At 38.5% G+C, this 15,307-nt stretch overlaps 2 protein-coding genes across 2 annotated transcripts in view; both read left to right on the top strand.

Moving 5' to 3' along the window:
- The window catches only part of syt12 (synaptotagmin XII), a 22,938-nt gene extending 16,129 nt beyond the window's left edge, over positions 1 to 6,809 (top strand). The window contains exons 5-8 of the mRNA XM_020624764.1: positions 3,401 to 3,616; positions 4,409 to 4,529; positions 4,981 to 5,114; positions 6,159 to 6,809. Of these exons, the coding sequence (XP_020480420.1) occupies positions 3,401 to 3,616; positions 4,409 to 4,529; positions 4,981 to 5,114; positions 6,159 to 6,332 (645 nt within the window). The 3' untranslated portion in view covers positions 6,333 to 6,809. The remainder of the gene's footprint in view (positions 1 to 3,400; positions 3,617 to 4,408; positions 4,530 to 4,980; positions 5,115 to 6,158) is intronic.
- Positions 6,810 to 8,984: 2,175 nt separating this feature from the next.
- The window catches only part of cat (catalase), an 18,610-nt gene continuing 12,287 nt past the window's right edge, over positions 8,985 to 15,307 (top strand). Inside the window, exons 1-8 of the mRNA XM_020624985.1 lie at positions 8,985 to 9,174; positions 10,255 to 10,426; positions 11,687 to 11,797; positions 12,075 to 12,205; positions 12,585 to 12,689; positions 12,958 to 13,083; positions 13,170 to 13,361; positions 14,190 to 14,342. Coding sequence (XP_020480641.1) covers positions 9,109 to 9,174; positions 10,255 to 10,426; positions 11,687 to 11,797; positions 12,075 to 12,205; positions 12,585 to 12,689; positions 12,958 to 13,083; positions 13,170 to 13,361; positions 14,190 to 14,342 — 1,056 coding nt within the window. The 5' untranslated portion in view covers positions 8,985 to 9,108. The remainder of the gene's footprint in view (positions 9,175 to 10,254; positions 10,427 to 11,686; positions 11,798 to 12,074; positions 12,206 to 12,584; positions 12,690 to 12,957; positions 13,084 to 13,169; positions 13,362 to 14,189; positions 14,343 to 15,307) is intronic.

The raw sequence follows: 15,307 nt of genomic DNA, 5'->3' as shown, positions 1-15,307 counted from the left end.
GTGTTTATGTATAAAGCCAGGAGCAATTTATTACCTGGTGGAATTCAAAAACTATTTAATGAAAGGGAAGGGGGATACAATTTAAGGGGTCAGTTAAATTTAAAAATTCATGCTATACGTACAACCAAAAAAAGATTTTGTATTTCTATAAGTGGGGTAAAACTATGGAATAATTTAAGTGTGGACATAAAAAATAGTAATAGAATTGACGAGTTTAAACATAAATATAAAGGTATGTGTCAATCAAGATTTATGCAAGAACAGGCTTAATGATTAATTAGATGAAACATTGTGGGTGTGGTGTATGAATGCTAACACTTTGTAATAATTCTTTAGTATATTACTGGTGTGGTGTAGAAGATAATTATTTAAGGATGTAATTATGTAAGAATGTTAACACTGTTATAATCTTTTTTTAGTATAATATGTGTGTGTGTAGAAGTGAATCATTTATTGCTTGCAAACCAATGATGGTAAGATGATGTCATGGGGTAGGACTGGATAAGTCTGACTTCTTCCTACTCCATTCAAGCATGTACTAGGTATAAGCAAATTGATATTGGATTAGCATTTGTTGGATATGTGTAAAATTATGTGTGTTGACATATCGACTGTCTTTACATGCTTGAAAGAATAAATCAATCAAAATCAATCAATCAAAAAATAGAGGTCAGTTTTGCAAGTCACACATGTGAGTTCAGATTAGATAACCGGGCTGGGTGATACAACAGTATGTATCCTATTAAAAACTCTAGTTGTAACTGACAATTCTGCAAATCAGTAGTTTAATAATCAACATAATGTGATGAGGTACAATGATTTTCCAAGCATTTACATTTTCAAGATTAATCAAAAACAAATCTCTGATTTAAATCTGTCATCCTTGTATTTTTATTCTGTGGTTTTACTGCATTTTTGTTTAAATTCCAGCTGTTTAATCGCTCCTTTTAAAATTAGGTACTTAGAATTTAATGTTCTATAAATCTGTTTTATGTCTTTTATGAAGCACTGAAGTTGCTTTTGAAAAATGATTAGGGTTAGTTGACAATGGTTATTGTTCTTATTATTATTAGTCATCGCTGTAGTAGTAGTAACTGATTTTCTTTATTCTGACTTACTACAGTTATAAAATAGTAAGATAACGATTGTGCCTGATTGTGTATCATAAAAAAGAAATATTAACTCAAACCTTAGCCTTACTGTCTTATAAGTTTGACTTGCCATGAGTTTTTTTTTTTTTTTTATCTTTTCCTGTGCTTAATGGTTAATTAGGGTTAATTAATGACCTTTTGTTTGAATTTTCCACAAAAACAATTTTATGAAAGCTTGAATCTACTGTTAAGTCACTGTCCTGACAGGAAAAGAACATGGCTACACTTGCTGGCTGCTCTTAGCTCTTTTGTGCAAGAAAATGTACGAATTCCTGCCTGAGTATGAGTCACCGATATTGCGCCTTGTGTGACTGTGGCTTTCTCTGGTGTGTGCAGCCTGATAGGGCAACATACAGGCTTATTTGGGCACCCTTACCTGAGCATGTTTTTGTGTTGCATTAATGGGTTCAAGCTGGGTGTAAGAATAATGGAAGCAGTCACTGATACCTTTAGCGGCTCATTCTTTAATGTCGAGGAGTGGTGAAGACCAAAGGAAATGCTGACCTCAGCTCCGCTCACCCCGATGGTCAAGCCAGCTTCTCTTTCTCTCCCTCCCTCTGTTTTCATGTGCTTTCTCTCACTCGCGTTCTTCTCCAGCTTTTCTTTGTTGTCACTGTTTTGCTTTCTATCACTCTATCACATCTGTCACTCCCTTCTCATGCTCAATTCCCTCCTCATCTCTTTTCCTTTAACTGCTGACCCTGGTTCTTGCTTTTGTTTGGCCTGTAATAATGTGTGTGCCACTCTTCTTTTTCCCTTCCTCTGTCTTCTGTAGCTCTTGCACACCTGCCTCTCTCTCTCTTTACTGCCTCATTTTCTTCACACTCATCACTATTGTTATCCCCCAAGCAATAAGTCTAATAGTGCAGACACACTGTCTCATACTGGGACAGCAGGTCTGTGCACCGTGCTAGCAAAGACATACCACCTGCTTTGGATGATATAGACAGTATCTTTATGGACATATTTACACAACACAGCAGCACCAGCAGCAGCAGCAGCAGCAGCAACGGGGCCTTGTCTGAATTCTGTAGGTGTTGGGTGATTATGAGGCATTTCAGCTGTTTTATGATGCACAATCAAAGGTCAGCATAACATACAGTTTTGTACAGCCTGTGCTCTGAATTAACAGTTATTTCATGCTTCAGAGAGTTTTCATTTTACTCTTTATCAATAACAACCTTTGACGACCTTGCACAGCCTCTGCTGTTATTGCTTTTTTATCACATGCATTTAGCTGAAATATTCCTCACTGCATTTCACAGACTGGTGTGAACAAAAAAGCTATTATTAAAGCCATTTACTAGTTGCCTGGTAACTTTCGGCCATTCTGTGAACCCTCGTCTCAGCATGTGCATCAACATCTGATGGCTTGAAATCAGCATTAGCCACAGAGAAGGCATCAGTTTCATCTGAAGCAGTTGTGGTGTGCTCTGCTGGCCAGCATCTTTGTTTTTGGCTGTCAAGAAAAGAAATTGAACAGTAACTAGTAATCTGAAACCAACTGGTTTTGAGCATGGCTGATGAAAAACAGACAAAAGTAATTATTTTCATGCACTGTAGATGCTGCTCCTGTTGTTTTATTCCAGGCTGATATCAGTACAAATGTCTATTTGCAGCAGAGTGAAGGAATGTTTTAGGAATTATGACACAGTGAGAAAAGTATCCTCTGTGACCTTGTGCTCTTATTGCGCCAAACGTTAGTCCCTGTCTGCAGTGCCTTTTTTGGACATGCCTCTGATAATCCTCAGCATTTTGCATATTTGGCTTGTTGCTGCTCAGTTCAGTGCTGTTTTCTGCCAGTGTTGTCTCATAGCTTTTCAAACACCCCCATCTCCCACTGAAAAGCTAACCAACATTTCTTAGTGATAAACAGCTGCTGTTGAAAGCTGAAGGTTTTTGAAAATAAATGAAGATAAGATGACTTAGACTGTGACAACAGTGAGTGTGCAAGAATCAGTTCTGCCTGTTTGAATCAGAGGGTTTTCAAGATTGAGTGAGTTATCTAAAAAATCGAAAGTATTTGGGCCTTTTGTTTTTCACAGCCTGACTCGGTCATGTCAGTCAGGGAGAGCATGAAGAGAGTAGCAGATGTTACAGCCTACACCAGATATTTTAGAAAGTTTGATTCTTGCCTTTATGTGATTTATCTCACAGTGCGTGCAACTGTAACCTGCACAGAAAGCCTCTTTAGCCTGAACACAAAACAGGTCCAAACATTATCACAAACTGAGTTTATAATCCTACAGGTCCAGACAAATGCATTCACCGTGATTTTTGATGAGCGCTTCTCCATCCCCATGGACTTGTCCACTCTAGAGGAGTATAGTCTGCGCTTCGCTGCCTTTGGCATTGATGCCGATGAGAGGAACATCAGTGCAGGGGTAGCAGAGCTCAAGCTGTCGGACCTGGACCTGACCATCAGACCATTCAATGCCTGGCTCTACCTTCAAGATGTCAATAAGGTGAATTACAATACAGCCATGTACCACAGAGTCAAATTTGATATGACATAAAGGCAGTACAGAAAAATAATGTTATAATAAATCCTTACAATTTTTTGATTTTAGGCACATCACCAATATAATCTGTACTTCTTCCTACTGAACATTTTGTAATGTGTAAGAAAGCATGTTCTTGTACTTGCTATATAGTGAGGACCAAAACAGTATTCTCTTGCTACAGGGTGAGGACATTTTGGCCGTTTCTCACTTTCCAAATCAGCTTTTTGAGGGTTAAAACTTGGTTTTAGGGTTCATGTTAGAATTAGGTTTAAGTTAGGGTTAAGGCTAGGCACTTAGTTCTGGTTAAGGGTCAGGGTAAGGAGATAGGGAATGCATTATGTCACTGAGTGAACACATAAAGATAGAAGTACAAGTATGTGTGGTGGCCCTCTGCTGGACGTTCAGCAGAACTACATGCCAGAATCAACAAAGAAGAAGTTGAGCTGAGTGGATGTAATGCATGTAACAGATTAACTGATAAGACACTGCCAGTCAAAAGTCTGGACAGACTTTCTCATTCAGTTCAGTGGGAACGTGTAAACAGTTGACTTTAAACATTGTTTAAATTCAGTACACCATTGATATTTTATGATCAGTTACCTCTCACAAACATTTTTCTTTTCCTCCAAGTTGATTATTATTTTCATAGAGTTGGACATCTCATTGGGTGGTATATGTTATCTCAACATGACCAACACATAGCAGCAGCCGGTGAGCTGATATCTGATTTAATCCTCTGCTTTGAGCCCACAGGCTGTGGATGCAGTCGGCGAGATCCTGTTGTCTCTCAGCTACTTGCCGACAGCAGAGCGCCTCACTGTGGTTGTGGCCAAGTGCAAGAATCTGGTGTGGACCAATGGCAAGAACACTGCAGGTCAGGGACATTGGGTTTTCTTTTTCTGTGTGTTTGTGAATATGAGTAAATGTGTTCTGCCTCAGCGTGTGAGTGTATGTTTCTTTTTGTATGAACTATGTACTGCATGTATACACTTGTCTGTCTCTGTCTGCTATTAACACTTACTGACTTAATAAAAACAGACTCTTAATGCCACTCACAGCAGAGACATTTGTCTTCATTGAGAAAGGCAGATGGGACCTAAATGACCTGTTCATCACATTAAATGTCCACAGGTGCCACACTAACATTGTGCTGATAAAGGTCACCTACTGAAATGATGTCATTGCCATCCACAGAGCTAATTGTGTGTACAGGACTGCGTAATTAATTGCCCTTGAATGGGCGTCTACATGTGTGCTACATATGTTGGTTGGGTATTATAGGCCTGAAAAGCTGTTGTAATCTCATTCTATCTTCTCATTATCAGATCCGTTTGTGAAAGTTTATCTTCTGCAAGATGGCAGGAAGATCAGCAAAAAGAAGACTTCCACCAAAAGGGACGACACAAACCCCATCTTCAACGAAGCGATGATATTCTCTGTGCCATCTGTCGTCCTGCAGGTGATGCTTAACGTACTTAAATTATTAAAGCATAAAGAATATGACCAGTTGTGTGGTTACATGTAAACAGATATGCACATGCTGCTTTCAGGTATCATGTAAGATGTTAAGTGGACTGTTTTTTTTATGTTTACATATAGTTTGTTTGCCATGAACATGCCAAGCCAGGCCTCTCTCCTTATTTTATAACATTTTTTTTTACCTTTATTTATTCTGGGTAGGTCCACTGATAGGTCAGCTCTTTTTTGCAAGGACACCCTGTTCACATTCACATAGTTACACATCCACATCTGGAAGCTGCCCAGTACAACCACAGACTCACCTGTAGCCACTGAGCAGCTCCACTGGAGCAGTTGGGGCCCTTGCTAAAGGGCACCACAGTGTTAATGAGAGTGAGACAAGCACTGCTTTGTCACCTGTTTCACCCAGGTTTAATGCTGCCAGTCCAGGAATTGAGCCAGTGACCCTTTGGTCACAAGCTCACCCTCTCCAGAATGTTTAAATTTAAATTCAAATAAAATTTTTGACCTGAGAGGAAAACCTAAGGGATCACCAAAGTTATTACAAATTATCCTTAACGTGTGTGTGTGTGTGTGTGTGTGTGTGTGTGTGTGTGTGTGTACCCAGTGTCAAGGCTATCCATTCAGTAGTTGTTGAAATATTTAGAACTTCAGCACCTCAGTGGTGGACAATGCCAACCCTAGAGCTAAAAATCCTAATAGCAACATAATTATGACAACATAATTAAAAATGTTTTGTCAGAATAAAATCTGCCTTTTAAATGCATGGATCAGTCTATGAAATTTTTAATGCCCCAAAATGTAACTGCTCTTGCCCCTCTGGCTATTAAGAAAACAGTAATAAGATTAAATGTGAGTCAAAGATGATAACAAGGTTAAAATACCAAAAGCAATAAAAGTAGCAATATGTTGTTATTATGTGTGTTCACCGATCTGATCTCACAAAGCTGAACCCTGCTGTTAACAAGATGCTGAGTCATGATTACATATCTTAGGTTGTGTAACCATGTTGCACTGTTCACAGGAGCTCTCCCTGAGGGTGACAGTGGCGGAGGCCGTAGATGATGGCCGGGGCGAGAATCTGGGTCACGTAATCATCGGCCCCGAGGCCAGTGGGATGGGTATCACCCACTGGAACCAGATGCTGGCCACTCTGAGGAAGCCCGTGTCCATGTGGCACCCTCTGCGCAGGATCTAGTCCTCTCTGCCCTTGTTCATACCTGACCAGTTTCAAGTAAAATATACACTTGTTCATGTTTCTTTCAACTGATCTCATTTGGTACCATCTGTTGGAGTTATAGTGAGATGAGAGTTCACGCTGTCCCCTACAAGAGCACACTGTATCTAGTACAGTATGTATCGCTTTGTTGGCACAGTTTCTGGTGAGTGACAAATTGGAGTAAAAACCTATCTTCATGTAATGAGGAGGAATCCAAAAAGTCCGTTCTAACTCGGTGTATCATTGATCCCTGGATCAGTTATATGCCTGAATTGTGTCTTTATTATTTGGTTTCACTTTGGCTTGGGTGCATTATGGGGTGTAGGAAGCAGCAGGCCATGTCCCAAATGACCAAAACTGGCTACATTAACAACCCGTGCTTTTGGCTCCAGCAACAGCAAAGAAGACATGTGGGTACTTGTTCCCGTCTTGATCAGAAATTTCATTTTGGAGTTTGAGGTGGCCACACACACACACACACACACACCCTGCATGGTTCCTACTCTGGTTGTCTGGTTGTAGCCTATTATAACTGTATAGAGAAAGATTGACTGGATGGAGGGGTGAAACCACTTCTCTTTCAGGAAAACATTCATTTGTCTCCTCAAACCGGTCATTGATCATGCATACTTGATTGATTTCGTAGCAGTTTTAGAGGCCAGCTGAGTTATTTCTCTTGGATTTGCTTGTGTAATTTGTTAACAGTGAGACTGACAAATAATAGAGGTTCTGGTATGTTCAGTATATACAGTATTGTGCTTCTGAAAATAAAAACATCCAGGTACTCTTATCCAGGTGAACTAATTGTAATTTGAAGCAATTGTTACAGGGTGGCCAAACCATACAGTATGTAATCAGCATAAATGTATAAATATCATGTTACAGTGTTCTATTTTTAACACATTTAATGCAATACAAGTTGCATAAGCATACTGAAACATGTAAATAATATACAACAATCTATTCATTGCCATTTTTTCACTAAATTCTGGGTGAAAATCATGCTTTTGTTGTATTAGACTTTAATAAATATAATAAGTAAACTCCTAATTAATTTATAAAATATTATATTTAACATCAATGTTGTTGTATTAAACACCTCTGGGAATTTAACTTGTGTTGTAAGTTCTACTAACCCCTTTAAATGGGTTTATGGTTTCTTTTGTGTTACAGGATGTTCTGAATTCACCTGTTGTTCTCATTTTAGCTTTTGTCATTAAGCTACCTGAAAACTTGTTAGCACTGATGGGGTCCTACTTGATACCAACTGGGGCTAAAAGGTGTTTTGGTTACAATCAAGATAATGCAAGAAGAATCTTGTAAAAGTCAAAAAGTCAAGGTGGCTTTTTATTTGTCTGAGATATTCTCTGCTACTTTGTGAATTAGTGCTGTTTTGTTGTAACTGAATGTGAAATATCTGCTAACTCTAAAAGCATCATCAGCCTTATGCATTTTTGTGACTTTTTTCCACTTCACTTTGAAAATCAGTGCAAAGCTAGAACACTTGTAGTCAAATAATAGACGATATTTCCAACTGTGCCAAATAATGAAGCAATATTTTCATTTACAATCAGCATTGGCATTCTGTTCAACAAAGCTGTAACCTACATTCACATGCATGATGTTGTTTAGCACTTGATGTGAATGTGCCTCAAGAATACAGTGTATTGTGTGAATGCTGTTTGAAATAAAAGCAATTCAAAAGTAACTGCCTGGCCACTTTGTTATCCTGAGGACATGACCTGAAATTGTTAGAAAGGAAAAGACAGGATGTGTCTCACTCTCCCCTTATTTTTAGGTTCCACACAATTCATCTGAAAGTATGGTAGGCTGGAATCTGCCCTTGGCACTGAGGATTGTTGCAGTGATTAATTATTGTCTATGAAAACACAGTCATTGTGTTTATCACAACATTAAATAGCTGCTTAATAGAACCTGGGAATGGCATAGGCGGTGGATACTGTATGTACACCTCTAAGGAATGGGATATAGGTTAAAATAATGTGGGAAATGACACATTTATTACAGAGTTTAAAACATTAGTTTGTGATGTTGAAAATAATAGGTAGGCCTAACACCAGTCTCACCACAAATTGGACTTTAAGTGTCACACAATTGCAGATGTTTTTAAAAGCAGACTTTAAGGATTAACATTTTTAATCTATATCAAATATTTCTGTCAATTATCTTCTTTAACTATTAATCGATTGTTCAGTGTACAAAATGTCAAATAATAACATATTCTGTGGGCTGTTTTAGTCTGGTCAACAGACAAAAAACCTCAATCTTTGTTTACTATCTTTGAGGTTTTTGTCAATCTTTGTTTACTATCTTAAAACAATGGGAGAAGTAATAAAACCATGAACACTTGCAAAGTTGATACCAGTGAATGTTTGGCTTTTGTAAAATAAGCAGACTGTTTTCTAACAAAGGCTTTTAAAATAGATATTAAAAAGTCATTTGCACCAATAATTTTCCACATTGACATTGCCGAGAAAATTGAGAAAAAAACAATTAACAATATCCATTACGTAACTACCACAGACGATCTTCGGATTGTTATGTTCCTCTCCTTTCTCAAAAGTAGGTCAGTCCCCGCTTTTCAGCCAATCAGAAGACAGGGGTGCCGAGGGGGCGGGGTCACATTGAGCAAATTCCAGGAAGAATGTCTGAGGCATTTAGATAATAGGATAACATTTTGATTCCACAACACCGCCTGCACAGTGTCAGGTCTAAACGTGCACAACTTGTCGAGATGGCTGACAACAGAGATAAAGCTACCGATCAAATGAAGATATGGAAGGAGAATAGAGGGTCTCAGGTCTGTTCATGCTTTGCATTTGTGAAAGCGTTTTTGCTGCGCAGCGTTGCACGACTTGGGGTAAATGGGTGAGGGGTCGTTTTTTCAGGGTAACAAGCTAACCAACGTTATCAGTCAAAGCAAGGCTAGCTGGCGTTAGCGTTCACGACCGAGGCTAACATTTGCAGACACGTAAATAAATGCTTTCGAAGTAGTTTACTGTCGACTCTTTGTTTTGTTACAGGTTATGCTCGTTCTAAAGGACTCGCCAGTAAATCTGCCAACAATCGTTTGCTAAGGTTATAGGCTAAACTGGCCTGTCAGAGAAACCACACAAGTAACGTTAACCACTAGCCGTTTCCCAGACCTTTTCACTCACGAAATGCAAATTGCTGAAATGTCCTTAAGTAGAACAGTTCAGTGCAAAGGTATGAAGTAACTAGTTCATTGTCCTCATGCATATTTGAGGCTGAACTTCAAACCCTGTCCGTTATTTAATAACCAGAACACAACAGAACAAACAGCTTGAGTCACCTAAAAGTTAAAGTGACATTTGTTTAAGTACATGTCGATTGTGTTTTCTTCTTTTTATTTTTTTTATTTTTATAAATGCTGTTGCATCTGTGTGGATACCCAAGGTAGTTTGATTGTGATAATATTCACACTAATCAACGGGACCCTATCAATATAATTTACAGCTGTGACAATAAGGATTGCTGTTATTTTTGGTACTTCATGTGATCTCAGCACATACATTGGTGGAACCAGTTTTAATATTTTTCTGGTGCAAGTTGTATAATAGTGCTGGCAGCTTCTTGTTTGTATACCATATTTTTTTTCCTTTTTGTATGGATTTTTAGAACATAAGTACAAAATAAACGGCAACAGAAAAAACAATATATGGACTTGTAAACAAGCAAGTGGTTGCACAAGGCTCATCTCGCTGTCATTTGCAACAGAGATATTTAACACAGGTGAATAAATAAATACAGTTTATTCAATTTGGAGTTACGATCAGGGAGGTCGTGGATTAAAGCTGTAATCTATAACTGGTTTCAAAATTTTCCTGATAAAGTTTTATTGTTGGTTTGTTAACACCAGAGGTCAGACACACTGACCACAGGGGCTGGCCATCCCATTGGAGACAAGCTGAACCTGCAGACTGCAGGACCGAGGGGCCCTCTGCTCGTCCAAGATGTGGTCTTCAGTGATGAAATGGCGCACTTTGACCGCGAACGAATCCCAGAGAGAGTGGTGCACGCCAAAGGTGCAGGTGAGCGTTGGGCCATAACCAGTTTCTTCTGTATGGCTGGCTGTGTATCGCCTCAGCGGCACCAGTGTGCTGTGTTGTGTTTCTCTCAACTGAGAATTTTTGTATCCTGATTGTTTCTCATTACAAGAAGAGCTTGTGCCACCTACTCCTTTAGCAAACAGTGAATGTGTGTTTCTATGGGACATGCTGACATAAGGTCAGACAAGTTCAAACTAATTAAATGAATCAGAAATTATCACATCGTAGGAAAAAGCCACTGAGAATATGAATCTGACCAGATATTTGATGCCAACCAACTCTAGGTATGTGAGAGTTTTTATGTCCAGCTCTGTAGATACTAAAGACATTTTCAGGTTTGATGCCAGCTCTAAGTGCTTGTAATATGAAACGGGTTCGATGCCATAATGCAGTCTTTGTGCCATATATCCTTTTAACCTTCTACAATACTAAAAACACAAATACTGGTAGGATTGTTTTTGTGGCAGTGCTGAGACTCGCTTCTGTTAATGACGCTAATGTTGTGATGATGTAATGTGAAAATATGATACATTAAACACATTAAGCAGTTTTTGCTAGCACAGTTTGGTTTCTCATGCTGCTGTGACAAGTGCCCATTAATCCAATGATACAAACTTAAAAAACAGAACTTGTCAGACTGAAGAAAAGTTTTGATAACAAAATGGTCTTGAGCATAGCAGTTACTCCTCTTTCATTCTTTAGTTTTATTCTTTAACCCTCTGCTCTCAGCAATTAGAGATATGCAATCAAAGAAAGGATCCTGAGCCTTAATGCAAATCAGTCATCTTTGCTTCGGTCATACATAAAGTTTGGTTGGTTGAGTTCTATAATGATCTCAGGATAATATTTTGTGACAAAATAATGTTACTTGAGCTTCATTGGTGATGCGGATGAACTGAGATCATATTGTCACAGAGAAATAACAATCTGACTTATTTTTTTTAACTAATTTTATTTTTAACACTTCTCATCTGCATAGTATTGTAAATGTCAAAGTCAACTAACTGACAACAAGTAGGCAAAAAGCAAATGAGGATCCTTGTTTTGTTGGTTGGTTCCAGACTAATGGTTTTGGACAAATTGTGAATGAAGGATATTTGTTGAGGCTGCGTTCTTCACTGTGTGTTGTGATGTACAGTAACACTGAGCTAGTCTGAACAGTCAAGTAGAAACATGTGATTCAGATAGATGTCTGAGCTGATAGAAACGACAGGCGTCTTATTCCTGTCCCCCATGTTGCAGGGGCATTTGGCTACTTTGAGGTGACTCATGACATCACCCACTACTGTAAAGCTAAAGTCTTTGAGCACATTGGGAAGACTACACCTATCGCTGTCCGCTTCTCCACTGTGGGTAAGAATAACTATGTAATGTGTTAACACAGGAGTCCTGCTTTATCACTGTTATAGATAACATTCTTAAATGTACCCCCCATATTTTATGTCTTCAATTATTTTTATTCTGCCATGTAAAGTACTTTGGTCTACTGGATGTTGTTTTTAAAGTGCTATATAAATAAATTTGATTAAACAGTTTCCTCTAAATGAAGATCTATTAATGTCTATGTAGCTTTGACATATTACTTCACTAATGTACGAGTGAAATGTCTGAAATTTTCGTTTTCTTCCAGCTGGGGAGTCAGGATCAGCAGACACTGTGCGAGATCCTCGAGGATTTGCATTGAAGTTTTACACTGAGGATGGCAACTGGGACCTGACAGGCAACAACACCCCCATCTTCTTCATCAGGGACGCCATGCTGGTGAGTGGGTATAGTGGATGTGTGAGACAGAATTGGCTTTGCATTAGTTTGGCATTGGAGAGCCAAAAATGTCATAGACTGCAGTTTCCTCTCAAAAATGTAAATAAATATAGGACCAGTTTGTAAAACTAGTTTAATCAGTTTAGTGCTTTCTAAAGACAAACACTTAAAGCAGACCAAAAGCCTTTATTCAGGTGGCTGTCATGATGAGGATTTGTTAAAAATACATGTTTAAAGATGGGTAATGTAGACCAAACCTGTAAATTCCTTCTGTAAGATGAATATGGCCAGGAAAGACATTTGACAACATTGTTGTCCACCTGAATCAAGTGTAAAACTTATCACACTGAACACAGTGCCTTCCCCCCTGTCCCTGCAGTTCCCATCCTTCATCCACACCCAGAAGCGTAATCCCCAAACACACTTGAAAGACCCCGACATGGTGTGGGACTTCTGGAGCCTGAGGCCCGAGAGTCTGCATCAGGTAGCTGCCATCGAGACTGAGACTGTGTTTGAAGACTAGAGTATTTCAAACAGGACACTTGATATTTTTATTAAAATGAATGAAATATTCTTACAACATGTTGTGCTGCATTGTGGTGTTGCTCTTGTATAAATTATTTGTGAGGACTTGCCTCACTGTAAATCTACTTGCAGTAATCACTGGATGATTCACTTCAACAGCAGTTGGCAAAGGAAACTTGTAGGACTTACCTTTATCTTGTGTCTTCTGTCCTGTATACCTTGTGCAGGTGTCTTTTCTGTTCAGCGATCGGGGTCTGCCTAATGGCCACCGTCACATGAACGGCTACGGCTCTCACACCTTCAAACTCGTCAATGCTGACGGAGAGTGTGTCTACTGCAAGTTCCATTACAAGGTCTGTCTGAGCCCAGGTTTAACCTCCTGTGATTTTGCCATTACTTTGTTATATCTTACCATATGTCCTGTGTTATGTGTTTTTAGACTGATCAAGGGATAAAGAATCTGACAGTGGAGGAGGCAGAACACCTGGCTTCCACCAACCCAGATTATGCTATTGGAGACCTGTTCAACGCCATTGCCAATGGGAACTATCCATCCTGGACCTTCTACATCCAGGTCATGACGTTTGAGCAGGCTGAGAAGTTCCCATTCAACCCCTTTGATCTTACCAAGGTACCTCATCCCCGCACACACAGAACAGCAAATGGGGCCCTAAAGTTGAGTCCTGCTGTCATAAAAATAGCTTCACATGCAGTCACATTATTGCTTATAGCAGGACACCTGTTAACATCACAAGTGTCTTTTGAGGGTTCACAGCATTGTTAATGGTTCGTAATGAAACTTTGATCAGATAGTATCCATAGGGCTGAGTGAGGAACACTCCTACTAAGATATTTTTCTGTTGATGTCTTTTTTTTTTTGTCAAGAATATCACTAAGCAAATTACTTGTAGTAAGGTTTATTGCAACTATGAAGATGAGTATATTTGTGAAAATCAGTGTGATGTCAGAAGTGAATGCCATTATTCATTAAATGATTAAAAATATAAAGTAATCGGATAAAAATTTGCCACCTAAAACCTTAACAGATCATTACTCATCTAAGCTGGAAAAACCCTATTAACAAATTACAACCTGGAGAAACTTTTACCACAGTATCCTAGCTACCGAGCAAAAAAATATAGTAAAGTTGTTTTTATGACTTTGGGAAGAAATTGTTTATTGATGAATTGCAGGTATAAAATGTTTTTTTGGCAGCCTCATTGTCATATCATTGTGCTTTGGATTGTGATCATTACTTTTTTGCTAAGCTAAATTCCAACTGTCCAGTTAACAAAGGCAGCAGGTGTTCATGCAGATACGTCAATGGCATTTTTAGAGGCCAGCATCAGATGTCTAGTTTTGAATATTTATACAAAAAGGTTGAGCAAGGTCTTGAATGACAGATACTCTCCTGAGTGTCTGACTTCATTTTTCAGCTAATGGGAGTTTTCTTATTCAGGTTTGGCCCCATAAAGATTACCCTTTGATTCCCGTGGGCAAATTGGTTCTCAACAGGAACCCAGTAAACTACTTTGCAGAGGTGGAGCAGCTGGCCTTTGACCCCAGCAACATGCCCCCAGGCATCGAGCCGAGTCCAGACAAGATGCTGCAGGTAACATGGCAGATTTTCTTTTGGCATGTTTTCCTTGTCAGGCTTAAATGTTAAAGAAGGAACATGCATACCTTATTTTAACATAATCTGTTGTCATTAATATACCTAAATGTGCATTCATAAAACACATCAAGACAGCACTTACTGGTAGTGTACTTGTGTCTGGTGACAAGAAATTGTTGCTGTTCAACTTGTGCACCTTGTTTCATTTGTTGGCAGAACTTGATTTGATTTGATTTATTCTTTCAAGCATGTAAAGACAGTTGATATATCAACACACATAATTTTACACATATCCAACAAATGCTAATCCAATATCAATTAGCTTATACCTAGTACATGCTTGAATGGAGTAGGAAGAAGTCAGACTTATCCAGTCCTACCCCATGACATCATCTTACATCATTGGTTTGCAAGCAGTATTTCTACATAAATAATTCTCTTCTACACCACACAAGTAATATACTAAAGAATTATTACAAAGTGTTAACATTCTTACACCACACCCACAATGTTAAACCTGTTCTTGCATATATCTTGATTGACACATACCTTTATACTTATGTTTAAACTCATCAATGTTCTTACTATTTTTTATGTCCACACTTAAATTATTCCATAGTTTTACCCCACTTATGGAAATACAGAATCTTTTTTTTTGGTTGTACATATAGCATGAATTTTTAAATTTAACTGACCCCTTAAATTGTATCCCCCTTCCCTTTCATTAAATAGTTTTTGAATTCTACCAGGTAATAAATTGTTCCTGGCTTTATACATAAACACAGCAGTCTTATATCCCACTAAATCAAAACATTTTAACAATTTAGACTGTATGAAAGCTACATTGGTGTGATCCCTATATCCCATCTTATGCACAATTCTTATTGCTCTTTTTTTGTAATATATACAATGGTTGAAGTGAGCTTTTGTATGTATTTCCCCAGTTTTCAATGCCATACTCT

Source organism: Monopterus albus, unplaced genomic scaffold (genome assembly GCF_001952655.1).
Source record: "Monopterus albus unplaced genomic scaffold, M_albus_1.0 scaffold7.1, whole genome shotgun sequence".
Lineage (NCBI taxonomy): Eukaryota > Metazoa > Chordata > Actinopteri > Synbranchiformes > Synbranchidae > Monopterus > Monopterus albus.
The sequence above is the reverse complement of the archived record's forward strand: the minus strand, read 5'-3'. Positions and strand labels throughout refer to the sequence as shown.